This window comes from Micromys minutus, assembly GCF_963924665.1.
Source record: "Micromys minutus genome assembly, chromosome: 29".
NCBI classification, from domain to species: domain Eukaryota; kingdom Metazoa; phylum Chordata; class Mammalia; order Rodentia; family Muridae; genus Micromys; species Micromys minutus.
Window position 1 is genome coordinate 23,933,994 of NC_137964.1, and position 27,704 is coordinate 23,961,697.

Sequence of the window (27,704 nt, forward strand, 5' to 3'; positions counted from 1 at the left end):
TCAGCCATTAACAGCACTTGCTGTTCTTGCGGAAGATGTGAGTTCAGTTCACAGCACCCACATCACATGGTGGCTCACAGCCATCTGCAACTCCTCTTCCGATGTCTGAGGGCACCGGGCGTGCATGTGGTGCACATAAACACCCATACACATGAAATTTTTAAAAATACATCTTAAAATATTCATACAGCTTACCTCCGGGGCTGGAGAACATGGCTTGGTAGTCAAAGCACTTGCCACACAGGCGTGAAGACCAGCTAGGACCCTAGGTAAATGCCAGGCCGATGTGATTGATGGCTCACTGTAATCCTGGCCTTTGGGGTTAGAGAAGGGGGATGGATGCCCAGAGAAGTAGTGAGACTAGCCATACCAGCCAGCTCTAAGTTTGATTAAAAGACTCTGTGTGGGCTGTGGTGGTAAACACATCCTGGCACTTAGGAGGCAGAGGCAGGTGAGTCTCTGGGTTCGAGGCTAGTGTGATCTACAACTTGACTTCCCAGACAGTCAGGGCTTTATAATATTTACTGCAACAGGTGGTGCACCAATGTATTAGGCAAGCATCCACTAAAAGGTTTACGGCTATCAGCCTAGGAGTTAGAAAGATTTTATTTTCTAAGAGGGGGCCAGCGCCATTTTGAGTCATGTGATGTCTCAAGCCTGTGGGGGTGGGGTGGGGGGGGTGTAAGGAACTTAAACAAAAGAAACACAGAGACAGCCACTGCTGGCAGGCTGTGGTGTCCTGTGGTAAAAAAGCAGGAGACCATGTACACACACACACACACACACACACACACATACACACACACAGAGAGAGAGAGAAACAGAGAGAGAGAGAGAGGGAGGGAGGGAGGGAAGGAGTGAGGAAGGGAGAAAGAGATTAGTAGCTATTTGATTCTTTTAAAAATTGTTTTCAAAAATTAAAAAGCTTATCTGTTTGTTTTAAGATGGTATAAAGAATTAATATACAAGTCAGGTTTGTTTTTCTAGTTAGAAGAAGAGATTATAGAATTTACCTGAATCACACGGGAATTTTCACCAGAGGTTCGGGACTAAGACAGAAGTCTGTACACCAGAAGAGTGAATACAGACGTATATTAGGAAAGGTATTAATAAATAAGATCCTACACTCCAGACTGAGAGGAGAACAGATCGAAAGATTTTAAACTAAGGTCCTGGTTTTACAAATTTTTCACTTATTTATTTGTAAGTGATAGTTTATTTTGTGAATTATCCTGCTAAGGCCACGTGGCTGGTCAGATGCCGGCTAGCAAGGGTTAATAATTATCTTAATTGTTTATATTGTTTCAAAATAGATATGATGTTGTGTTTTATATTATTTCTCTGGGAAAGAATACAAGATACAAGATATTCTAGTTGCCAACTAAGTGACACGCTATTTTGGAAGAAAGGTTTTGTCTTTGTGTTTTTAAAAAGTGTGATTTGGCTCTGTGTGCCTTCCAGAGTTATATGGATTAGATTTGATAGAGGGAGACCACCTGAAAAACTAAATTCAAGAAGACCAAACAAAATATTTCTTGTTACTAAAATGTTTTCTGTTGAGGTTTATATATACTACAGAATGTGCAGCTATGGTGAAGCTTGTTATCAAAATGCTGAACTGGCCTGATCCCAGACATCAGAGACAACATCTGCAGGTGGCTTTCCTTCTTGAGGCCTGTCCAGCTTCCTCATTCTCCTCCCCGCTTCTAAATTCTCAATGCCCATATATTCAGCTTGAAGAAGCTATAAAGAGTTATCACCTGATTCCCTGAACTTTGGGCAGTGAAGGTGGTTACTATAAGGTTGTTTTTATGAAGAATTTAGAAATGGTCATAATCATACAGGGAGGAATTAGCCAGATTTGATTATATAGCCATAATATTTTTTGGTAACTAAGCTAAAGTCATATCTTCAATGGTAGGAATCTTTGTAATTGATGCAAAGTTAAAGTTATAATCTTTACAGTGTTATAAAATTGATTTAATACAGATTTAAAGTTTATACACTGTTTTTAGTTGATTAAACAATACTAGTTGAGGGCTAGATGACAAACTCATGGTTCTGAGTCATTAAAATGGTATTTTTTAAAGATAATTTCAATTAAAGATGGCCAAGAGTAGTCAAGGTTTAACAGTTCAGAGATGTTTTGTGTAGCTAGATAATCTTCAAAGTCATTAGAAGTCCACAGAATATGACATTTATAGGTATTTTTATTAAAGATTATTTGACTAGAGACCTGTCTGCTCCTGAGAGCACCCTTCCTTAAATTCTAAGAAGAAATTGAACATCAACAGAGGTGCTCCAGTTGTGGCGAGACAGCCACTAGGCAAGAATTGCCTCATTCATCTACAGACAATACTGTCCAGAAAGGGTCACCTTTGTGGACTAGTTGACTGATAATCTTTGCCAAGCCAAAATTATCAGTCCTTCAAAATTCTACATTACAAAGGTCTGTCAAATATGATCCTGGACCAGAAGGCTGGAGGCTGATGCTCCAACGTTTTGAGGGATGAGAGACTGTCCAAGTGATCAGCGGTCTCTATAAATTGTCTAGTTTTGGAAGCTGTGTTTTGTGCCTCTCATGTATTAGGTAATGTTAGTCATTCTGGGGTTTCTGACATGGTTGGAGATTGGTAGCCTCAGAGCCAACCCAGCTGTTTAGCATTGAAAAAGATAATATAGTATAGATCTAAAAGGGTGGTTTTCAGATGACATACAAGCTAAAATGAAGATATAAGTCAGGTGTGTATAGTCTTTTACAATAGATGACAAAGTGCTTTATTTAATAGACAAAAATGATAGACTGGGTGTTAAATCTGTCTTATAAATTGCAGAAAGATAACAGTTCTACTCATTTTATAGTTGAGGAAAAAGAGCCTTTTAACTGGACAAAAAGAGGGAAATATAGACTGTCCTGCAGCTGTTTGTACTTTGATGTTAATTCCACTTCCCCAAGAAGGGCTGCCTAGTTACATACTCAGGTGACTTCATCAGAACCTTCCCATTTTAATTAGTAAAACACAGGCGAGAGCCAGTGATTGGGCAGGGAAAGGGAAGGTGGGAGAGGGTCGGGAGAGAGAAGGAAAGAGGAGGCTCAAGATGGAGCTCGGGAAAAATGAACTGGATCCAGGTGGACTTGATTAGCATTAGGTAGCTATGAACATTTTAAGGATTTTATAGGTCTTTTATCTCATATGGAAGGGCAGGTTGTATCTTTGTCTATTTGACGTAATCTTATTGTGTAGAAGGTTTGTGGATTGGGAGTTTGACATATAAACCTGCATGAAAAGCTATCGGGACTTGTCATGTTTGTGCTGGACAGGGCAGTCATTCCACCTGGGACAGGGGCAGAAGCACCAGAGCAGGCGGAGTGAACCACCAGGGGAGGGAGCTGTGCCGAGAATACGGCTTTCGAACCGAATGACGAAGTCCATGCACCGGCTCCATGCTAGGAGCAGCGCCCGCAGAGACCTCAGGGCCAATAAAGAGATAAACCGTTCCTATTTTAATATTTACTGCAACACACACCTGTCTTGAACCCTGTTTAAAAACACTCATCCCTACACAAGAGAGTGTACCCATGAAGAATGCCCCCCTGACACACACACACACACACACACACACACACACACACAGCTTGAAGGTACCTTTTGAGCTCCTGAGGAAGTAAACCACATTCTGTTCCAGAAACTCCTCAGGAAGCGGGGTGAGGCTCACATGCAGTTCCAGCCTGTTGATGATGCGTTTCACAACTTTCTGAAACAGACAGGCAGACAGGACACCATTGTGCCAGCAGGTGAGTGCTTAGTAGAATGTGTCTGTCTCCAATATGGAGGATCGAGTTTCTGATAAGGAGGCGACGGCTATACAGTGGCCACAGAAGAGCTGATTCCCACTCAGACCCCTGACCCGGAACCTGCATCTTCTACCAGGCAGACAGTGCAGTGATAATTGTGGTGTACTGAGGTTGACAGGAAGCTGGGAGGGGTGGAGCGAGGTGGGGGCGGGGCAAGGCCTGTCAAAAGAAACTGGCTGCCTCTGGCTAGTTGGTTTACTGTTTCAGGGACTTCGGTGAGAATTACGCTTGTATCGCTGGGGGGGGGGTGGGTGTGCCTGTATAATAATTTCCTTTAAAAGAATTATTTATTGGGATTGGAGAGATGGCTCAGGGGTTAAGAGCACTGGCTGCTCTTCCAGACGACCTGGGTGCAGTTTCCAGCACCTACATGGTGGTTCCCAGCTGTCTGCAACTCCAGTTTCTGGGGTGTCTGACCCCCCTCTTCAGACCTCTGAAGGTTCCAGGTATGCATGTAGTGTAGAGTCATATAAAATAACACAATGGAGTGTAAATAGATAAATGAAGGTTTGGGACTTTTAAAGAGATATGTGTGTGTGTGTGTGTGTGTGTGTGTGTGTGTGTGTGAGTGTTTTGCCTGCCTGCATGTCTGTGAACCACGTGTGCACCACTACATTGGGCCCCTCCTTTCTCTGTAAGCCATAACTCCTGGTGGGATGGCTTTTTTTTGGTCCCGGTGAGTCCCTCCCAGCCAAAATGAATCTAAAGCTTTCCTGGGCATTCTCAACACAGGATTCTGGAATCTCCACTCCAATGCACTGTGTCCTTTACATGCTCTGTGCCTTTCAACCTGTCATGAGGGATGTCCCCGAGCCACTCTCCCGAGGAGGCAGGAAGCAGGGCGCACCTTGCCATACAGCCTGCTGTAATTCTCTGTGTCTGGCTCATCATCGTCCACATCAAACACGGAGGGAGTCATGGAGTCGCCTCTCAGCCTTGAGAACTTGACTGAAAAACACCATTTATTGTGTGAGTTGAGACGGCCAGAAAGAAGGGTTTTCCAGTATCCAAACAGCTCCTGACCTCCACATAGTTGCGACCTGTCACATGCTCTGCAAAGGTCAGGAGTACAGCAATCACAACAGGCCACATGCTTAGAAAATCCTCCAGAGCGATCCACAGGTATGTGTGTGTTGACTGTGTGTCTAGCATTTCTCTGACATTTTTTTTAACCTTACAAGAGATTTATGGATAAGCGTTGCAAGATTATGGGTGTAATTCCGTAGTAGATACTTGTGTAGTATGTGCAAAGGCCCTGGGCTCCATCTCCAACTCAGCAAAAGAAAAAGACAGGTATGGTTCAACAGACCTGTCACCCAGCAATTCAGAGCTGGAGACAGGAAGATCAGGAGTTCAAAGAGATCTTAGGCTATATAGAATCATATCTATGTACCCTGGACTCATATAGCCTGGGCTATATGAAATCCTGTCTCAAAAAAATATAGAGAGAAATGAAAAGATGGCTCAGTGATTAAGAGCATTTGCTGTTCTTCCAGGAGACATGGTTTGGTTTCTAGAACCCACATGGCAGCTTACAATGAACTGCAACTCCAGTTTCTGGTGTTCTGGTGCCCTCTTCTGGTCTCCTGGGGTACTGCAGGCACAAGGTGCACATACAAACATGCATAAAACAGACCTTCTTAAGAAATAAAACTAAAAACAACAAGAAGAAATCAAAATACTTTGGTCCGCCAAATCCACCAGGACCCTGGGAGGGTTGGAATTCTGTGATTCAAGGTTCAGCCATGAGAGCTTCAGCTGGTCAGGTGAGATTAACTGCACAGAAGGGTGGTTTTCCAGACTGACTCCATTCTGTCTGAGAGCACTGTGTTTGCAGGGCAGCTTTGGAAGCAGCTCAGTGAGGGACAGTAACACCTCTCTGCTGTCCCCCTTTGTCATCCAGAATATGGGACAAGCGCCTGTACTTTTGTATACCGGAGAGCCAGGTGATGGCTGTTACAGATCTTGGCAGAGAAAATGACAGTGCCAACATGAGGTGGGCAGTAGTAACCTTCTGCCAAAAAGACAGTCAGAGATGTGTTTAATGGCATTGAAAATAGTTAATGCTGGGGGCTCCGCTGGTGAAGCATTGACAGTATGAGGGTGAGAACACAGAACCCTGTAGAAAGCCAGCTAGCTGTGAGACATATGTTCAAAATCCTGGCTTTGGGGAGCCTCACTGGCCAGGCAATCTAGTCTAGCTGCCATGCTCCAGGCCTGTAAGAGATCTTGGTTCAGAGAATAAGGTGGCCAGCTCCAGAGGAATGCTACCTAAGGTCATATGTGTGTGTGAACATATGCCTGCTGTACATGCATGGTACAGCATACTCACCCACGTGGGTGCATGTGTGTGCAAGTGTGCACACACACCAGTAAAGAAATGATTAATGCTGAGTTTTATTCTATGTTTTTTGTTCATTTGCTTTTTAAAACACAGTCTCATATAGCTTGGGCTGGCCTCATTGAGGCCCTGTCTTTTAAAAAGAAGAAGGAAGAAGAAGGAAGAAGAAGAAGAAGAAGAAGGAAGAAGGAGGAAGAAGAAGAAGGAAGAAGAAGAAGGGAGAAGAAGGAAGAAGAAGGAAGAAGAAGGAAGAAGAAGAAGGAGGAAGAAGGAAGAAGAAGGAAGAAGAAGAAGGAAGAAGAAGAAGAAGAAGAAGAAGAAGAAGAAGAAGAAGAAGAAGAAGAAGAAGAAGAAGAAGAAGAAGAAGAAGAAGAAGAAGTAGAAAGGTTGTTGGTGGTGGTACATACCTTTAATCCCAGCACTCAGGAGGCAGGGGCAGGAGGATCTGAGTTTGAGGCCAGATCTACAAAGTGAGTTCCAGGACAGCCCTGGCTACACAGAGAAACACTGTCTTGAAAAAAAGAAAAAGAAAAACAAAACAAAACAAACAAAGGAACAAAGAAACGAAAAACAAAGAATAGAGAAAACCCGGCCTTTTGTTCCTGAATTTAACTGTTCACACACACACACACACACACACACACACACACACACACACACACACACATTCACCCTGCATTAATCTGCCTAGCTAAGAGAAGTGACAGTGTGAGCCAGACAATTAAGGAAGAGATCCCATGACAGCAAAGGAGAAACGGGACCAGTGTGCCCACAGGCCCTGGGGTACCAGAGCCAGCAGCAGCTAAACAAGGCAAGATGTGGTCCTTCATAAGAGCTTTCAGAGGGCATCTGGCCTTGGGGACACCGGATTTGGGCCCCCTGGACCCGTGAGAGGAGGTATTTCTGTATTCTGCTGTCCTATTAAGGCTGGGTGTGACAATAACCCAGGGACCCTTGTGCAGAGACCCATCACCAACTCCACAGACTCCCCATGCAGTGGCAGCTTCAGCCCCTCCAGACACCCACCTGTCATTTTATCAGCACCCTCTGCTTTTTGAGATTCAGTCTCCTCTTCCTCTCCCTCCTCTTCGAAGATCATGGGAATGTCTTCTTTATGGAACCATAATGGGGAAGATAATAGGAAATAGAGTTATCCCTGTATGAGTTAGCCCCACCTTTGCTTCAAGGACACACCCCATGGAGAACTCATAAGTTTCACTGCAAAAAATCTGATGCTGGGTCCAGTAAGGAAGATTTGTGTCAGTCCAGATAAGGGTGAAGAGGATTCCGGATTTCAGTTACAATCAGCCTGGAAGAACTCCCGGCAACCAGAGAGTATGAAAGAGATGTGCGATACCACCACACTTCAGTGTGTTTTGCAGCACCTAGGCACAGCCTAGAAACTGTTCCAGTGAGCCTAGTGCGGTGGTTCTGGTCTGTAATCCCGAGACTCAGGAGGTGGAGGCAGAAGGATCAGGAATTCAAGGCGAATGTCACCAATACCAAGTTCAAGGCCTGTCTGGTTTGTCTGAGAACAAAATGAGGGCCCGAAATGACCCGGGTGGGGGGGCGCTCTGAGATGAGACCAGGACACTCACAGAGTGAGGGCACCCAGACAGGAGGCTGAGTCAAAGAAGACACAGCAGGGAGGGGACAAGCTCCTGCTGCTAGCCAGAGTCCCAGGAGATTATGAGAAGTTAGGGTCTTGATGCATCTTTATTTGGTCTTGCTTTGTTTTTAAATGTATATAGAATACCCTCAGTATATCCTGGAATCTGTACTTTAAAAAAAGAGATTTATTTATTTTATATGAGTATATTGTAGCTGTCTTCAGACACACCAGAAGAGGTCATTGGATCCCATTTCAGATGGTTGTGAGCCACCATGTGGTTGCTGGGATTTGAACTCAGGACTTTGCTCTTAACAACTGAGCCATCCAGCTCATCTCGCCAGCCCAGAATCTGTACTTTTAATTGGTTATAATGAATAGGCCCAACTCAGAGGCTTAGGATAATGTATTCAGATTCAAAGTTCCACCTGGGGAAGAAAAATGAAGGCTTGGAAGCTTTGATTCCTGTGAGGCTGAGGCAGGAGGATTGAGAATTTGAGGGTTCCTTGGCTTACACAATGAATTCTAGACCAGCCTGGGCTATGAGACCCTGTTTCACAATATAATAATGAAAAGAAACAAAATTAAACGATAGCGGAGCCTAGTGTGTCTGACCTTTTTTCTCTCCCCTCCCTGCTTCTGGCTTGCTCACTATGAAATTTAGGTGATCCTCACTCAAACTTGCTATGGTCCTCAGGTGACTGACCCTCCGCTGGCTGGTTTACAGGACCCAAACTCCTGGGCGTCCTCCATGAGAGGTATGCAACCCTGCTCTATTGAGAGCTTCTGAGCAAGGATGGCAGCGCTCCTTAGAGCACAGATGAGAACTGAAGATGAGAAGCTGGTCCTGGGCACATAGTAGGGCTAAGTGCTAGCAGGGTTCTTGTTGTAGGCTGGCCTTTGCTCAAGCTCACCTATCTCTTCCACATCCACCTCCTCAGGTACCAGGACACGGTAGAAGAACAGCGCGGAGGCGTTGTCCTCCTCGCTGGAGAGGTTGAGGAAGTGCAGGATGAGGTCCTCTGCCTCACCGTCATCACGGCTCAGCAGCTCCTCAAACAGATCAGGGTCGCTGAGGTCGAAGGCGGTATAGACGCGGTCGCGCATCCACAGGACCCGCAGGTCGTCCATGGCGCAGACCTGAGCGGTGCAGGGCGCAGAACGGACGGGGCGGGGAGTCGGGCGGCGTCTGTAGCAACGGCGCCCCTAGCAACGGGCACCTGGGCAACGGCGCTGGCGCGAGGCTAGGCAGCAGATAGGAAAGCTAAGGTATGAGAGAACTGACAACCGAGACATGACAAGGGCACAGCCCGCTGAGGACGATGTCATTTCTGACAGGTGGGCCTTAGTTGACAACTGAGCGAGCCAGGGGGTGCAAATCGGCAGTGTTCCTCCATGTCTGCCTCAGCCCCCGCTGTGTGCTTCTGCCCTTATGATGGAATGTAACCCAGGATAAAATAAACTTATTCCCAAGCTGGTTTTGGTTGGTGTTTTCTCATAGCAACAGGAGCAAATCGGTCAGGCAGGCAAGAGTGGCCTCAGCCATCAGGCACTAATGAAAGAACAAGCTAACTCTTTCTGGCACAGGGGCTTAGGGAACAGGGGCACGAGAAAACAAGACACCGGCATCTCAAAAATATACATTTATTTTGTCACTAGCAAAAGGAAGTTCAATACTGACAGGCAAATTAGCCTTTCCATGCATCTAGCAGTACAATGCAGTCCTGGCTGGCTCCAGAACGCAGCCTCGATCCTGTGGAGTTGTATTGTCTGAGGATTTCTTGACGTCAGAGCATCATGTGTGGCATATGAGCAAACCCAGACTTACACCCCCTATAGAGAAATGTGATCTAGGAGCTGTTCAGACTCTAAATCACAGCTTGATGTGCCAGCCCTGTGAGTTACCGGTGGACAGTCTGTGCCTCATTACACTACCACAGATGGGGCGCTGGGCCTGAATGGCCTTATGCCCACGCCCAGCATTGCAGACCTGTAGTGTCATCTGAGAGACTAAGACAAAGTCAAGGCCTGCGTGGGTGGCACTAAGTATCTCCAAGCATATAGACCCATTCCAGAACTGAGACCAGGGGAGGATTTGAGGACAAAGGAGTCTGTCCCTGGTCCCCTGGAGGAGGGAGAGTGGAGGAGCTCAAAGCCCTTTGCATGCCTCGACTGGCCATGTCAGGCCTTCCCGCCAGCTAAGTCTATGTCATGTGGTTCCGTTGACATTGTTCTAGGAAGATGAACATGTGACACCACCAGACAGCTGCTTGCTTCCCCTGAGGACGATTCCCATCCTATATCCAGAGGGCTCATGAAGGGGGTGACTTCCATTTATGCAAGAACATTCTACATAACCGTGACGGGCTGCAGCTGAGAAGTCACCCCTGCTCTGTGTTCTGGACCCTGGTTAAGAGATGACAGGTAGAAAAGAGGCCCCATCACAACTGACACCAGGGACGGTCAATATGGCAGAAACGGCATCTCCTGTTTGGTTCTTGTTCCTGGAACCAGTTATCTTCTCTGTGGTGACCAAAGACTCTGGGGGCACAGTAGTAAGAGTGACATGGGGGTGACACCCGATACAGGTAAGGGCAGACCTAACACTGGGCAGCACCAGTTCATCCAGCTGCCAGTAGGTTCGGCATCATAGCTGCCAGGAAACTGACATGAAGGGCAGAGGCTGGAGCCTCAGTTCGGACTCTGTGTGGCAGCCGGAGGGCCTCCAGCTGTGTCACAGGAAGTAGGTCTTAAAGGACCCAAGAAGCTGTTACATTCTGTCAGCCAGGGGCTTGGCATTTAAAGAAAGGGACCCTCTCTCTACCACGTGGAGCTGGAGGGGTCTGCAGTAGCGTGGAACTCAGAGGTTTAAGATGTGTTAGGCTCCGTTCTCTTTCGGGTGTCACACAGCCCAGGCTGGCGTCAAACTTACCACACAGCCAAGAGTAACCCTGAACTTCCTGATCCTCCTGCCTCCACCTTCTAAGTGCTTGAAATACCAGTCAGGTGCCACCACACCTGGGTGAAGTGGTTCTGGAGATCTGACGATCAGGGAACACCCCAGCCTCAGATTTCTTTCTGAAATACTTAGGTAAATCACTAGCGTAAAATGTGAGAGTGAAAATAATCTATGAGAATATGACACGGATCAAAGTGTTCAATGGGACTGAGCCAACTTCACTCGAAGCGGAACAGTACACGAACGGGTGATGTTACATTGAGGAAGTAACTAACTAACAGATTAGTGAGATTCAGTCTTCAACTATCCTCAACAGTTTTGGAAGTTAAACTGTGGCCATTGGACCTTTATTCAGAATTAGTGCGAAAGTAAAAAATTATACTATTCTCAAGTAGAAGCAAGGTCTCTGTGGTAAAATATCTTCATTTGCTCTTTGCTATAAAAATACACATGACTTTTCACTGTCTCCCCTGGGTCTTAAGGCTCAGGACAGTCATCTTTCAGAACGCACAACCATCATGACTGGTCTGACACAAAGGTAAAGGACAAGCATCTTTAAAAATATACAAGCAGGAGAGCCATCCACTGTGCCATTTTGTCCCACTACCTCCAATTATTAGCTGAAGATCAGGCTGTCACGCGCCCTTCCTGGTAATAGTGAGAGCATCCAGGGAGAGTTCACACATTTCTTGAGCAGGCAGAGTGAGTGGGGAAGCCGATGACCCAGCAGTGATGTCTGAGAAAACTATTCTTAACTTGAGCTGTTGGAAAATATTATCTGACATCTTCTCATGATGGAATAACTTTTTTTTTTTTTGAAGTTGAAAAGGAATCAAGTATCTAAGACCATTTTTAGCTAGCTATTCATCTGGCTTCTTCTCTCCTCCAATCTTACACTTCAAAAAATAACCTTAAAGTCGCATTGGCATTAGCTTATATTTGTTCATAATAAAAACCAATGAAATTTCTGTGTCCGGAGTGGTGAGTTTTACAAAATCTTCAACATGAGAGAGAGAGGCGTCTCTTACAGAACCATTTGGCTGAGTTGTAAGGCAGTCAACAAGGGTGGAACTCTCCTGTCGTAAACTCTGGCTTGAGTGAATTCGTTAACATGATAGTTCTCCGGCAGTCAGAGCGCGCTGGCTGCGCTGACATCATGCTATGCTGTCATCATTACTGAACTTGGAGGAGAGCAGACTGAAGGAGAAAGGAACAAATTTGGTGCCTGCACCAACATAGAATTTGTTCTGAAATTCTACCCTACAAAAAGAAAAATGAACATGTATTAAACATCACACCTTCCTACCATGGACTCTACCCTGGGACTGTGAGTGATGTAATGTTTCTACACTTCTTTTTTTTTTTTTTTTTTTAAGATGTATTTATTTTATATATGTGAGTGCATGGTAGCTATCTTCAGACACCAGAAGAGGACATACAGATGGCTGTGAGCCACCATGTGATTGCTGGGAACTGAACTCAGGACCTCTGGAAGAACAGCCACTGCTCTTAACCACTGAGCTATCTCTCCAGCCCTCACCTTTGTTTTTAAAATACTGTTCAGAGGACACATATCACACTCACCAGTGAAGCCGTATGGCGTGGAGAAATGCAGAAAGCCCTTCCATGACCAGAAGGATAAAAATGGTCAAAACTGCAAAGAAAGCCATGACAGGCAGCAGCAGCAAGACCCCATAGGTGGTGTCCACACGCAGGCCCACACGCATCAGCATGGCCCACAGCACATCAGAGAGCTCTGCGAAGAAAGCCATTCGGAAAACATAAGCCCTCTCACCAGCCACATGACAGAAGAAATGACAACCAGTCTGTCTATCCCTCTAGCAGAGGCCCAGAACCTCCAGGCCTTCCTCTGTAAGAACAACCTTAGGAGGCTCCTTCATGCCCTCTTCTTGCCTACCTCAGGGGCCAGACCTGGACGGAGCATCCTATCTGAACCTACAAGTGACCTTTAGGAAGTCTGGGTCTGCAGTCAGCAAGGCAGCCTCTGCAGACCCAGACTTCCACTGTCGTGGGACACAAAGGGCCTCCTCTGTCCCCTGTTGGTCAGTACCCTCCTGTGACTACCCTTCTCTGTCATGTGTCCCAGGCCTCTGCCACAAAATAGCAAGGCAACACAAGTATATGCTGTGTGTGAAGTGAGTGCAGTCAGTGGCTGTCACCTCCAGGCTGGAGAAGTGACACGGCCTCTCTGAGCTAACTCAGCAGTGCATTAGCAGACCATGCACATGAACACTGATGGCGAGCCTGAACTCTGGCTTAGTGGCTGCCACACTTGCTTGAACTTGAACATACTTGGTTCAGTAAGTAAAGCAATGGCTAGGATACACACAGGGGAGGACACACACAGGGGAGGACACACACAGGAGAGGACACACACAGGGGAGGACACACACAGGGGAGGACACACACAGGAGAGGACACACACAGGGGAGGACACACACAGGGGAGGACACACACAGGGGAGGACACACACAGGGGAGGACACACACAGGGGAGGACACACACAGGGGAGGACACACACAGGGGAGGACACACACAGGGGAGGACACACACAGGGGAGGACACACACAGGGGAGGACACAGAGGAGAGCATCATGCCAGAGGTCACCAGACCTGTACGATCAGAAGGTACGCCCACAGTGAACAGGACTGGTCCATCACCTACTACCTGCAGAGCTTACACACTCTGTGGGCTAAGCAACGTACGTGCATGTGCCAGGCTGAGTGCCCAAAGCCTCAGGTAGGACGCAGTGTTGGAGATGCAGCCAAGGCAGTACTCGATGGAGTGGATGGCCTGCGTCATCAGGATCTCTCCAAAGTTAAACTGAGGGACAACAGAGAACATCAGACACCACACCACAGACCTGCTGCACTGTGAGTCCCTGGCTGGCCTCTGGGGCAGAGCATGCTGGGAACTAAAATCAGCAGATCCAGGGTATAAGTCCTGCTCTCAGCGGGGCTAGGAGGCCCACCAACCCATTTCCCCAATGTTACTCAAGCTTCAGTTTCCTGTCTGTGACCCAAACACCAGCCTAGAACCCCAGCGGTCACGAGGACCACATGATTGGTGATCTCAGTCACATCTGAGCAAGCCTCCGAAACTACCCAGCATCCAAATGGACATTTCCCTGCCATAGCTACACAGGACCCTGTGGTTCTTCCCTGCTCTCTTTAGTCTATGAACTTGTGATGTGGCTTTCTGGCCTGAATGAAAAGCGACCACAGGAATCCAGTTTGTTCTCATTAAGGAAAAGCTTCCTCCCTAACTCAACCGATCAGCTCAGAGCTCACCTCCTCACACGTCATTTCTCGGCAGCCTTCTTCCATGCGGTTGTTCCCCTCTTCTATGTCCTGGCTGCCCAGCAGAGACACCTCTTCCTCACTGTCCTTCCTCACGAGTGTGTAACCACTCTAAAGAGAAAAGAACGGCATCGGCACCCGGAACGACATAGGGCTGAGACAAACCCCAAGTAAGTGCTCCTCTTAGGACGCAGCTCTCTGGGAATAGGAGAGCTGTCTCCGAGAAAAGGCACACCCCATATGCCTTTAGACTGTCAAGGAGCAATGGGGAAGAGCAGAGCAGAGAGCTGCAAGTGTTGGAGCCCCGGGGCTCTCCTGCTGGGGATGGAAAGCGCTCCAGCTGCAACAGGGCAAGTATGGCAAGCCCTGAACGCTCAAACGCAGATCTGCCCTGTGACTCGGCCTCCTCTCTGAACACACACCCAGGAGAGTCCGGAGGAAAGGCCTGCACACACAGTTCAGCAGCATCGTTCCTCCAGCGCAGCCCAATGGCAACGTCAAGACTCTAATGAGAACTGGGGACGTGGGGACACACTCACCCGGCTCATGCCAAAGCAACTGCGCCCGTTGTGCAGCCACAGCAGAAAGAGCGGCTTTCCTAAGAAGAGCACGGGGACAGCCAGTACAGTGACAGCCAGTAACACTCTCTGGATGTGTGCCTGTTGGTACAAGGGAGAAAGAAGGCCATGAAGGTGAAAGGTACCCCAGAGTCACTGGGATGTGAAGCAGAATGGGGTCGGGGGTAGAGCAACTCTAGGTCAGGGTAATGGTCACCGTCCACACTTCTGACTCGCAACAGAGCAGTAAAGAAACAGAAAAGTTCTAAGTGGAGGCTTGGGAAAATGACTCAGTCCAGACTGAGTTAGATCCTAGGCCTCACTTTCAAAGCCCTCCGTGGCTGCGCAAGCTTGGGACCCAGAACTAGGGACACAAGGGTACGAAGATCTCTGTGGGCTCATTAGCTGGCCACCCCAGCCTACTCTGGCAATTCCAGGCCAGGGAGAGACCATCTCACACACACACACACACACACACACACACACACACACACACACAACAACTACTACAGAAAGGTAGATGATGCCTATGGGATGACATCCAAAGTTTGACCTCTGGCCTGTAGACACAGGTAACCACAATGTACATTTTTTAAATAGGGGCTTGTACTGGCATCACACACTAAAATGTTAGAACCACTCAGAGATTATCAGGGTCCCTGAGCAAGGATGATATACAAATTCTTGAAGCATTTATTTAAAAAAAAATTCTAAGCTGGGCGGTGATGGTGGTGCATGTCTTTAATCCCAGCACTCAAGAGACAGAGGCAGGAGGATTTCTGAGTTTGAGACCAACCCGGTCTACACAGTGAGTTCTGGGACAGACGGGGCTACACAGAGAAACCCTGTCTCGTAAAACTGAGGAGAAAAAAAAAAAGAAAGAAAAATCTAAATGAAGTCTAACCTCAGATGATAACTATTCTGGGAACAGTGCAATAAGAACAGAAGAGCACTTCCCACACTCTTGGCTCTGTGCTTTCTTATCACAGGCTGTGGGAGATTGCTAAGTGTAGGCTTGTCACTACCAGGCAGAGGCACACTCACCTGCCCTGGGTAGAGGCCATGCGTCTCACTGGCTGGGAACAAGAACATGTTAATGAACTCGATCAGGATGCTAGGGGCCTCTCTCGAGGTCTCTGCCGAGTAGGCCAGCCACTTGTAGATGATCATGAAAATCAGGTACCCAAAGATGCAGAGCATGAATAGGATCTCAGGGACGGACACCAAGTAGATGTTGAACTTCTTCCTAAAGTGCCTGCAAGAGAAGCAAATAAGGCAGCTGAAGGCTCTGTTGTACAGCGCCACGGGACACTTCGGGGCTCCACGTGTGTCCAAGCCAGAGATGAGATCCTTCCACAGAGAAAAGAGACAAGAGAGAGTAAGAGAGAGACCTATGCAGAACCTCACACAAACACAATCTGCTACTGGGTCTGGCTTTAAACTATTAGTTATTTTAATTATTAAACCAAATTGTTGTAATATAATCAATTTTCTTTAACTTATTTAATTTTATGTGTATGGATGTTTTGCTTGAATATACGTCTGGTGACCACAGAAACCCTGGAACTGGAGCCAAAGCCAGTTTGAGCCAATGTGGGCTCTGGGGACCAAACCCAGGTCCTCCAGAAGAGCAACAAATGCTCTTAACCACTGAGCTATCTCTCCAGCCTCCAATTTTTAAAACTTTTTAAAAGTGTGTTGGTGTGGGTGTATAGGGGCTGTACTTGATTGCAGGGCCAGAAGCACACCTCTCCACAGAGCTGAAATTACAGTTGTGAGCCACCCAGCAAGGATGCTGAGAGCAGAACTCATGTGCAGTCCTCTGAAGAACTTGCTACCCAGTTCTCTGCAGCTCAAAGCACTCACTGTTTTAACAGCTTTTTTCTTTCTTTCTTCCTTTCTTTCTTCCTTCCTTCCTTTCTTTCTTTCTTTTTTTTTTTTTTTTTGTTTTCCAAGACAGGGTTTCTCTGTCCAGGTCGCCCTGGCTGTCCTGGAACTTGCTCTGTAGACCAGGCTGGCCTCGAAGTCACAGAGACCCACCGGGTGCTGGGGTTAAAGGCGTGTGCCACATGCTTCCCCATGAGAAGAGGCAGTCAGGAAGGGCCAAGTGCTGACTTTCCCACAAAACAGAAAGCTTTCTGCTTTAGAGCAAAAAGAAGGAACAAAAATTCCCTTCTGGGAATAACCGGCATTCATGTCACACTTGGACAGGAGCTCCAGGAGGGCAAAGGCCTCTCTTCACTCTCTGCAGAAGCCTTGTGCCCAGGACAGTGTGCACTGAATGGATAGATTACTGATCCGCAAAACCCAAAGCTAAATAACCAAAACAGAATCACATCCAACCCTGCGCCATCAGATCCACTGCCATTGGCTCAGCAGCCAACAGTTTAGCATCAAGAAATAAAACTTAAGGGCTGGAGAGATGGCTCAGCGGTTGAGAACACTAGCTGTTCTTCAAGAACACCCAGATATAATTACCAACACTCCTGTGGTGGCTTACAACTGTTCTGTAACTGTAGTTTCAGGGGCTGATTGATGCCCTCTTTGGTCCCCACAGGCAACTCACATGGTGCCCAGACACATACAGTTAAAACATCCACTCATAAAATACACACACACACACACACACACACACACACACACACACCATATACGCATAAAGGTTGTGGACGTGGTGGAGAGGTGGCTCACTGGATAAAAGCACTTGCTACCAAAGCTGGTGACGAGTTCAATCCCCAGGATCCACGCATAGTGGAAGGAGAGAGCCAACCTCAAAAGTTGTCCCATAACCTCCACTCATGGACTATGATGTGCACCATCTTCCTCCTCTCACCAAATAAACACAACAGATGTGTAAGTAAATGAGTAATGAGAAGAAGTGACAGAAACAGCTTACAAGCACAGATGTCAAAACTGTGGGCCAGGCACATTGGCTCACACATGGACACAATTCTCAGAGAGTGGAAGGGCACTGCCCTAAGTGGAGGGCAGCCAAAAGCATGGAAGAAAAAAACCAAAACACATACTTACAAGTGGTTAAATATTCCCAGAACAACACCAAAAGTCATGTGAAAAATTCCTAAAATCACAGACATTTTCATCTTGAAGGAGTTGAGGAATGTGAGGCGATTTGTGGCCAGGTTCCAAATCTAAGGACAAAAAAAACCAAACAGAGGCAATCTAAGTCCCATCAGCTGCACTGGGGAGCTCCTAAACAACAGGGTTACTCTGTGTTTACAGAGGAAAAGTACATCTGTCTCTTCAGCTTTCAACTGACTTCCCTTAGCCAGGGCCTTGGGGGCAAAAACAGAGCTTGCTAGATCCGGCTAGATCACTGCTAGATCTAGCTTAGCATGCTAGAATGTTATTCACCTTCTGGATCACGCTCAGACTGAAGACTTGCCTCTGGGCAGGACTGAGGACACCTGAGTCTGCAGATCTGAGGTCTGCCATATTGTGAGCAGTCTCACCCACGGCTTCCCAGCCAACTCAACTGTGCTGAGATGCACTTTTAGGACAACTCCTCAGAAAGTCTTCAGGACACTAGTACAAAGCTTTGCCTACTGGCATCGGTCTGCTGAACCCTCTCGTGGGATAGGAGGAGCCTGGCACCCTAGGGCTGCCTCAGCCCCTCACCTTCCTCTCTAGGTCAAAGGTGACTCACACAAACAATGAAGCAGCTCAAGAACCCGGTTGGCGTCCACGAAGGAACACGTCTACCACAGGCAAAGGCCATAGCCCCACGGCTCTGCAGACCTGCACCGACCCAGCTCCCCAGGTGGCAGGCTACTCCACTGACTACCCTAACAGAGGAGAACCCCAGCACCTCCCCTCACACATGGGGAAGGAAGCACTCACAGGATCGATGCCGAAAGGGTAGGGGCCTCGGAAAACGCCGGGGATGTTCGGGTCCAGCTGCAAAGTCCTACTGTGCCTGATGGTGCTGTCACTGAAACAGGGCAGAGCAGGGTGACGCAGGGAGGAAGAGGTGTGGGAAAGGCACGCTCCACCTGTGCATCCCTGTTCACAGGCCACTTACTTCCAGAGCACCATCTTCCTTTGCTCCTCCAGAGAGTGGCTGGAGCTGTACATGGCGGACACATTCCACCCAGAGCCAAAGAGGTTCACAGACTTGGAGAAGCAGTCGTTGTAGATGAGGCCGGTGTACACGGAGAACAGCCCCATTAGCAGCAGGATGTATCGGCCATCAAAGAACATCCTAAGGATCTGGAGAAGAGCGTGGGAGCAGACTCACTCACTGGACAGTGGGTTTATGGGCAGCTCATAATAGCTTATCCCAGCCGTCCACACGCCAGCAGGAGTCCTACCCGTAGGTGATAAGTGCATGTCTCTTATTTACAGCCAAAGCTCTTGAGCTGGCCTGGGGCATATGCCTATCACAAGTTCCAAGGTCAGCCTTCAGTGTGTAACAAGTTTGAGTCCAGCCGCACTACCTGAGACCGCCCCATCACTCCCCACCAAAAGAAATACAATCAACACACAACACGGCTCCTCTGCAGTCAAACAGCGCAAGCCTTGTCACACAGGCTGGTGGGCGAGCATTACCTCCTGTGACTGGCTCAGTCTGGGGTGATTCTCATTCAACACCAGTAAGAGGGCAAACAGGAACATGACAAAGCCGTGCCCGAAGTCACCAAACATCACAGCAAACAGGAACGGGAAGGTGATGATGGTGAAGAGAGCTGCAAAGACGGGGTTGGCAAGTTCTCAGCAGGGCCCTAGGTTAGCACTGACACATGTACACACACACACACACACACACTTTTTTCTCAGAACAGGACTGTAAGGTCATTTAAATGTTACACCAGGCTGACATAGTGACAGCAATGAACTTGCTTGACCAACATTTACTCCATTTCTCCATTGAACACACTACCAGGGCTAGGCATGGTGGCTCACGCCTGTAAAGCCCAGCACTCAGGAGGAAGAGGCGGGAGGATCACCAGCAGTGTAAGGCCTTGCCTCAGAAACCCGACAAAAGCCAAGGCTGAGCTGACGCAAGTGCAAGACCTCGCTCCTCCAGATGCCCCACCTGGGTTGACTTCTCTGTAGCTCCCGACACCATAGGCATCCACGATGTTCTGGAAACCTTCGGTGAATTTGTTGGTGCGGATCAGAGTGGGCGGCGTCTCTTTCGTGGGGATCGTGTTCATAAACGAGGGGATTGTAGCTCCACTCTCTCTCTTCCACACAGAAAAGAAAGAGGAACATGACTGTCCGTGAGAACAGACACAGACAACACGTGACGCATACTGGTGGCTCTGCTCTGCTCTGCATGCTCACGGAAGTGGGTCACGGCACAGGACAGCAAGCAGAGCAAGCACAGAAGCTGAAATTGGGGCCCTGGGAAGGAGAGTGGGATGGAGCTGGGGCCCCTGGGAAGGAGAACAAGATGGAGCTGGGGCCCCTGGGAAGGAGAGCGGGGAAGGGACAGAGCTGGGAAGTGAAGATGAAAAGCTGGAATGAGAAAAATGGAGGCAGAATCAGGCCCAGGGCAATGAAAACCTTCTATGTGAGCCAGGCCTGCAATACAGGCCTATGATGTCAGCATTTGAGAGGTTTGAACAGGGGCTCTTTGAATGTAAGGCCAGCATAGCAACAGCAGAGCAGGACCTTATCTCATATAGGAGAGGGGCTGGGGGAGACAGAAAAAGAGAGAGAGGAAGAGAAAAAGAGGGGGGGGGGGGATAGGGCTGAAGAGATGGCTCAGTGGTTAAGAGCACTGACTGCTCTTCCAGAGGTCCTGAGTTCAATTCCCAGCAACCACATGGGGGCTCATATCCATCTGGGATTGAATGACCTCAGAGCAACAATGTTCTCATACATAAATAAATAAATAAATAAATAAATAAATAAATAAATCTTTAAAGAGAGAGAGAGAAAGAACTCTGAAGTCTAGAACTTTATTTCTTAAAAGTGGTCACAAGAGGGCTGGTGAGAGGGCTCAGTGGGTAAAGAAGCTTGCCTACAAGCCTAATGACCTGAGTTCAGTCCCCAGGATCCACATGGTGGAAGCTGTTCAATCCCTGCAAGTCCTCTGACCTCACAGGCACAGTAATACCCACATACATACACACTGCATAACAGAAGTAATTTACAATAGTCAGCAAAGAGGAAGTTAGATACAACTACAATGTTACCTAATTTACAAAAAGAAAACAAATAAAAAAAATAAATTGTATCACTGTGGCAATTTATTTCTCTGTCAGCTTTCCCTCAGTTTCAGTGCACTGTTCACACTTGCCCAGAAATGCACACTATCTACGATGTTCACACTTGCCCAGAAATGCACACTATCTACGATGTTCACACTTGCCCAAAACTGCACACTATCTACGATGTTCACACTTGCCCAAAAATGCACACTATCTACGATGTTCAAATTTACACAGAAATGCACACTATCTACAATGTTCACACTTGCCCAGAAATGCACACTATCTACGATGTTCACACTTGCCCAGAAATGCACATTATCTACAATGTTCACACTTGCCCAGAAATGCACATTATCTACAATGTTCACATTTACACAGAAATGTACACCATCTACAATGTTCACATTTACACAGAAATGCACATTATTTACAATGTTCACACGCAGAAATGCATATTATCTACAATGTTCACATTTACACAGAACTGTGCACTATCTACAATGTTCACATTTACACAGAAATGTGCACTATCTATGATGTTCACACTTACCCAGAAATGCATATTATCTACAATGAACAACAGAAGAGAAACAGACCAACACCCAGGGGAAGAAACCAATGGCATGTGAGAGCTGAGCGCCTTCAGCAAACAGGAAAAAACCCAGCCTCACTCAGCAAGAGCCAGAGCTGGGGAAATCCCTCTGGAAGACCTACACATGCTAAGTATCAAAGGTTCTGTGCAGTGGTGTTTATAACCAGAAAGCACCTGACCGACCGAGAACCAGCTAATAAACCAAGACATATGCCTGCGAGAGAATCTGGTCATAAAAGCAGAGCTGTTTTACTGTGTAGGGAGAACACACAATCTGCTGTTTGGAAGGGGCCAATGCCAAGCAGCTCTGCGGCCCACCATCCTTTGCGCTTCCCAGTGGGATTGCAGGCTAAACTAAACGGTTCTTTAGACATTAAAAAAAGGGGGGGGGGGTAATTTAAAAAGGCAAGAGGACAAGAAAGGCTGCCTATATACATGCACCTATTCCCATCCGGCCACAGTGACAGAGATGGGACAAAACTGAAGTAGTGCCCAGAGGGCCGGGCTGTCAGAGTCACTCAGTGCCCGAGAACCACCGTTCTTCCCACTGTGCATTGCTGTATTATCTGTGTGTGGGCGTCAGACCCCACAGAACTCAAGTACAGACAATGGGGAGCCACCATGTGAGTACTGGGAACTGAACCCAGGTCCTCTGGAAGAGCAGCCAGTGCTCTTACTGCTGAGCCATCTCTCCAGCCCTAAGGGACCCACTCTTCAAAGTGTTAGTCTGAAAGCAGTGTTGGGCAAGCCCCTTCCCAGCACCCTCAAACATTTTTTCTTTCTTTTTTTTTTTTTTTTTGTTTTTTGTTTTTTGAGACAAGGTCCCAGACTGGTCTCAAACTCTCCAACCTCCTGCCTCAACTTCCCTAGGCCTGGGGTCACAGGTATGCCATACCCTGTGACACACTATGTCCGTGAGTGGTCTTGGTCTGAGGGTCCTAATGGGGCAGGGAGCCTTACCGAGCCTTCCTCCAGTGCTCTGCGCAAGCCTGGCAGGTCCACCTCAGGGCACCAGACCTCAGCTATGAGGCACTTGTTGGTGACGTCAAAGCTGCACATGTTGAGCATGTGGTAGATGGCTTTCATCTTCCTCACTTGGATCACTCGGCTGCACACCGACTCGGCAGCTTTGCACAGCACCTGCCTCAGATAGTCCTCCGTCTTGTGCAGCACCTGCGGGAGCAAGTACACTGTGGCTACACGCACAGTTCTTGTCCACTGGCCTGACTGGAGGGAACTCTCACGAGGAGGAGCTTTCCATGCACAGGCTCCCATGGCAGCAACACCAGGGATGGTCAGACTGCCAGCTCAGCAAGGGGACACGATAGGTGGCCTCCAAGAACAGAGCCCAAGGGCACTCAAGAACTCAGACATCCTGCCAGTGGTGGCCAGACACAAGGGTAGTCTGACTGGCTCAAACAGCCCTTTGCCTCTCACCCCACCTTGTCCTGGCCTAGCTCCAATGCCCTGGAAGCCACCCATCCCATTTCCAGCTCTTTGGTTTCCATGGAGATATGCTTCCTCTCTCAGTGCTACCAAGACTCCTCAGTGACATGGAGGCTCAAATCTTCAACAGGCAGGAGGGATGGCCCCCACTGGAGCTTGTCCTCACTGCTCAAATGATGATCTGGCACACCAAAGAGACAGAGGGCTTTCCCCTTCACTACTCCCTGGAAACAGATGCCCCAGTACAGGAATGCATGGTGATCGTCCACAACCAGACACCAGGCTGACAGAAAAAGTACATGTCCCCAGCCCCAGCTTACTCACAGTATAAAGGTCTTGGATCCGAGTATTGAGGCCCTCCTGAATCTCCCTGCGTTCCTCGGCCGTATTTGGATACGGGTAGATGTGGCAGTGGTAACTAGAGGACAGAAGTCAACAGTCTAGAGGGACAAGAAGGGCTGCTTCTAAGGCAAGCCCAGATTCTACTCAAGCCAGGCACTCCTCCTCCAGCCCCAGGCAGGGCAGTCGTCGAACGATTCAGCCATACAGTAAATGGATCCCAAATCACACTCAGATCCACACCCACCACGACTCCAGAAAGCCTACCTTCCTGAAATGCACCCGAGGTTAGGAACCATCAAGCTGGCTAAAAGCATACCTTAAAAGGACATGCCAGGATGGTGGTGGCACTCAGGAGACGGAGGCAGGAGGATCTTAAGCTCAAGTTGGCTACTGTTTCAGGATTGACACTATTTAGGCTGAGCTGTCCTGCAGGACCCCTGTCCTCAGGTACCCCGACAAGAAACTGTTGTCCCACACTGCCTGCTGAGCTGTGCCCTCTCTTTTGCAGAAGCCACTTGGAAACACCCTCCCGGCCTCTTATCACACTACTACTTGGAGGCTGGAGAGATGACCGGGAGAGATGAACTTCAGTTCCTAGTTTGAGCCACCCACATCCCATAACTCCAACAATACCCAACAATAGGTGATTACAGACTGTACCAAGTTGATGGTTTAAATAAATAAATAACACACCTAACAAGTCCTAAATGCATTAAATAAACAAAAGAATCAGAGGCCCGGCGTAGCTCAGTGGTAGAGAACCTGCTTAGCATATGAGAGGCCTCAGTTCCCTTCCTAGTCATGGAAAAAAGGGGGGGAGGGGGGGTCAACTCAATGAAGCCTCTTCCTCACCAGTCACATATCTTCTTCACCTTGTGGCCAATCTGCTCTCCCCAGAAGGAAATCAGGAACACATACCACTTTATGACTTCACCCTGCAAAGACAAACAGGGAGAGAGTGGTGAGTTCTGTGCACACCCTCAGCCCTGTTCACTGCCTGGGGCAGCAATACGGTGGCTCTTACTGAGCACATCTAAAAGTGCACTTCACCCATTCACCAAGACAACCCGTAAGCTCGGAAACATGCCAGCTCACAGGCGTCTGCAGAGCCACGCTCCCCAGTAAGCAGTGAGCACACCGGGCCAAGTTCTCCCTTCTCTCCATTCAGCTTTTATATTGTAACCATAAGTGCCCTCCCCATCACTGCCACGACTTCCCCGTATGTGCTTTTTGTTGATGATGGTACTGGTTAAGATGGCCACTGTGGTGGTTTGCATATGGTTGGCCCAGGGAGTGGCACTATTAGAATGTGTGGCCTTGCTGGAGGAACTGTGTCACTGTGGGGGTGGGCTTTGAGACTCTCCTCCTAGCCACCTGGGAGATAGTCCTCTCCTACTGTGGATTTGGGACTTCGGATTTGGAAAGCAGTGAAATGCTTTAAGTGAGATGTAATGGGCTATCCCAGTAGGAACGTGAAGACTTTGTTGCTGAGGGTGATGAAAACTGTGGAAGCCTGGCTCTAAAGGTTTCAGAAGAGAAAATTTTTAATACGTGGCGGAGAGACTGTTTTTTGCGATATTTTGGTGCAGAATGTGGCTGATTTTTGCCCTTGTCCGAAAAGTCTATCTGAGGCTAAGGAAAAGATTTATATTATTAGTTGCAGAGACAAAGGAAGTCTCAAAAAAAGCCCAGCAGAGACTTTGTTCTCTGGTTTAGATTCATGAAAGAGCATTTGGATCAAGCACAGCAAGCTGGTCAGCTGGAGCTAAGAAATTAGTAGTGATTGAGACCAGCATCACTGAGGTAAAACCTGGAAACTGTTTTCTGAGAGAACAAAGAAGCTGTGTTCTAGAGATAGCCAAGGTTGTACCTCATGCTGAGGCTGGACTTGGTAATGTGTAAGAGTCACCCAAGTGGCACTGGTTTCAAAGGCATGAAGGGGTCATGGAGAGCAGCTGAGGCTTGGCACTGAGAGGCCAGGGAAGGCCACTGGTGAAGGTGCAGCCTCGGTTACAGTTACGGGTGTAGGACTGAAAGGGTCATGCAAAGGACTTGAGGCTTAGCACCATGAAGGGAACCTATTAGTAAAGCCCAGTTGCAGCATAAGACCACAGCGTAATGGAGATGCCAGTACCATGGGATGACCAAGAACAGCAGCGGCAGTGGAGTGGATCAAGCTGAGCTTAAAGTGCTACAGAGGGCAAAGCTGGAGAAGTGACAGCAGCCCTTTTGAGGAGCCCAGAAGATCATGTGTGGATCCCAGACATTGGAACAAGAAGCTGTAACATTGAAGTTGCCTTGAAAACCAAGATGCTAGCGATGCCAGAGCCATGGGATACCAGCCAAGGAAGGCTGCTAACAGGGAGTGGAACCAGCCCAGGAGAAAGAAGTTTGTTGCCAACAAAGATGAAAGGAGTTGGTGATCTGAAGAATGCTTTGACAGCAGATATGTAGATTTAGAGTTTGGCATTTACCCAGCTTGTTCCTGGTCTGGTTTGGTCCAGTGTTTCCTCACTATGGCATTTTGGAATGGTAATATACATCCTGTGATGTCTGGGGTAAGTGATCTCCTTTTCTATTTTCACTTTATAGGGAATTACAGTTCAGTGATTAGAAGAATCTCAGAAAAGATTGGAACTTTAAACTTTTAACATTGTTGAGACTGCTATAGACTATGGACACTTTTGAAGTTGTACTAAATATATTTTGCATTACCCTATGTTTAGTTATGGCCCCCATAGACTCATGTGTTTGAAAAAGCCTATGGAGGCCATGAAGTGGAATGTGGTGGTTTGAATATGCTTAGCCCAGGGAGTGGCACTATTAGGATGGCCTTGTTGGAGGAACTGTGTCACTGTGGGTGTAGGCTTTGAGACCCTCCTCCTAACCACATGGAAGGCAGTCTTTAGAACAAGATGAAGAACTCTCAGCTCCTCTAGCACCTAGCATGCCAGCACACTGCCATGCTTCATGCTGAACCTCTGAACCTGTAAACCAGCCCCAATTAAATGTTGTCCTTTATAAGAGTTGCTTTGGTCATGGTGTCTCTTCACAGCTGTCAAACCCTAACTAAGACAGCTACCAAGTAACCTATCTAGAATTCAGTCTTCTGGAAATCTTTGTGGATGAGCCTTGTTCACCACCAGTTAAGAGTACAGTTAAAAAAGAGTCAACAATGCATGGTAAACAGGTCAAAGAGAAACACAAGGTAAATCCAGACATGACTCACTGATGAACAGTGACCAGAGATGCTTGAGAAGCAAACCCACACTGCCACAGGAACGGAGAAACCCCATATTTGCTGAGTGTTTACAGTGTCTTTGAAAAACATATTTCTGTGAATAATGAGAATCAGCCATCATTACAAATGTTCAACAAGATGAATTTCTAGGAAGCTCAACCGGGGTGAATAGAACTTGCCTGGTATGAATGAGGGCCTGGGCTCTACGCCCATCACTGAGAACCAATGGAAAGGGAACTGTCAGGCTGATAAGACAAGACAGGCCAGATGGTGGAAACATTACAGAAAAAGCCAGGTTGGAAGGGCAGTGAGGCAGGGTGTGTGTGGCCATCTTAAACTGGTGGGAAAGAAGGGTCCAGAGAGGAGGACGGTTAAGTGTTGAGAACATGAAGATGAAGGAGAGGCACATGGACCAGGGAAAGACTGGAGCAGAAGAAAAACCCACAAAGAAGCATGATGGGAGAGAGGAAGCCCTCCCAGGGCTTGGACAGAAGGGTGCAACAACAGACAGGGACAGGCCAGGCCCAAGCCACCACAGGGAATGGGCCTTCTACTGGAAGCCACTAGAAGATTCTAAGAGTGAGATACCCTGGCAGAGCTAGCTGGATGCTAGGGTGAGACAGAGGCAAGGCAGGTAATTCTGTGGGAGTGGGCTCCTGAAACCTAGAGGTAAAAAAAGTGCAGCCAAGTCCCCAACCAGAACAGGCTGAGCAGAGGAAAGCTTATGAGCCAGACTCCCTTTGTTCCTGGGTACAGCCTCTGAGTCTGGGGATAGAGTGGAGTGTAGAAGATGCTGGGCATCCTGAGGCTTGTGCAATGAGCCTTAGACATGGAGCTGCTGCTTCCTGAGATGGGATCTGGAAGCCCGGACTTAGGAGAATTGAAGGGCTCAGTATGAGCCGTGAGGTAGAAGCATCTTTGGGTATTCACAAAATGGCGTACGTATACAAGCAAAAGGCTGGTGTGCACACAGGCAGAGACAGGGCTCTGCAGAAGCAATACTCCAGCTTCTGCCTCTGACAGGCACTCACCGTCTCAGGATCTTCCAGGGACTCGTCCAGCTCTGCATAGGTCACAATGGTGTACCCTTTGCAGGCCCGCCACAGCATTCTTTCAAATGCTTCGACTTTGCCTTGCTGAATCAGGCCAGAAACGAATCTGTGAGACAGTGAAGACCCCCGGCATTAGAGGACTGAGAAGACCTCTGTCTCCTGCAGGCCAAGAGGCTGGTGTGTGAGCCATCAAACAGCAAGATATTCGT

At 47.8% G+C, this 27,704-nt stretch overlaps 2 protein-coding genes across 3 annotated transcripts in view; both read right to left on the minus strand.

Annotated features, from left to right (window-relative positions):
• The window catches only part of DNAH10 (dynein axonemal heavy chain 10), a gene marked incomplete at both ends in the record, with an annotated part of 110,104 nt that extends 101,167 nt beyond the window's left edge, over positions 1–8,937 (minus strand). The window contains 4 exons of the mRNA XM_080941394.1: positions 3,648–3,756; positions 4,704–4,804; positions 7,224–7,304; positions 8,721–8,937. Of these exons, the coding sequence (XP_080797520.1) occupies positions 3,648–3,756; positions 4,704–4,804; positions 7,224–7,304; positions 8,721–8,937 (508 nt within the window). The remainder of the gene's footprint in view (positions 1–3,647; positions 3,757–4,703; positions 4,805–7,223; positions 7,305–8,720) is intronic.
• A 526-nt stretch (positions 8,938–9,463) lies between these two features.
• Positions 9,464–27,704, minus strand: part of ATP6V0A2 (ATPase H+ transporting V0 subunit a2) — a 28,767-nt gene continuing 10,526 nt past the window's right edge. Inside the window, exons 6-20 of one of the 2 annotated variants that reach the window (XM_080941396.1) lie at positions 27,475–27,601; positions 24,055–24,137; positions 23,185–23,278; positions 22,375–22,587; positions 19,697–19,847; positions 19,210–19,346; positions 18,683–18,870; positions 18,502–18,592; positions 17,674–17,792; positions 15,688–15,898; positions 14,626–14,745; positions 14,078–14,197; positions 13,493–13,610; positions 12,350–12,521; positions 9,464–11,962 (exon numbers count right to left, since the gene is read on the minus strand). In XM_080941396.1, the coding sequence (XP_080797522.1) occupies positions 11,920–11,962; positions 12,350–12,521; positions 13,493–13,610; positions 14,078–14,197; positions 14,626–14,745; positions 15,688–15,898; positions 17,674–17,792; positions 18,502–18,592; positions 18,683–18,870; positions 19,210–19,346; positions 19,697–19,847; positions 22,375–22,587; positions 23,185–23,278; positions 24,055–24,137; positions 27,475–27,601 (1,987 nt within the window). In that variant the 3' untranslated portion in view covers positions 9,464–11,919. Of the gene's footprint in view, positions 12,026–12,349; positions 12,522–13,492; positions 13,611–14,077; positions 14,198–14,625; positions 14,746–15,687; positions 15,899–17,673; positions 17,793–18,501; positions 18,593–18,682; positions 18,871–19,209; positions 19,347–19,696; positions 19,848–22,374; positions 22,588–23,184; positions 23,279–24,054; positions 24,138–27,474; positions 27,602–27,704 lie in introns of both variants that reach the window. The other variant, XM_080941395.1, reaches the window with a different exon arrangement.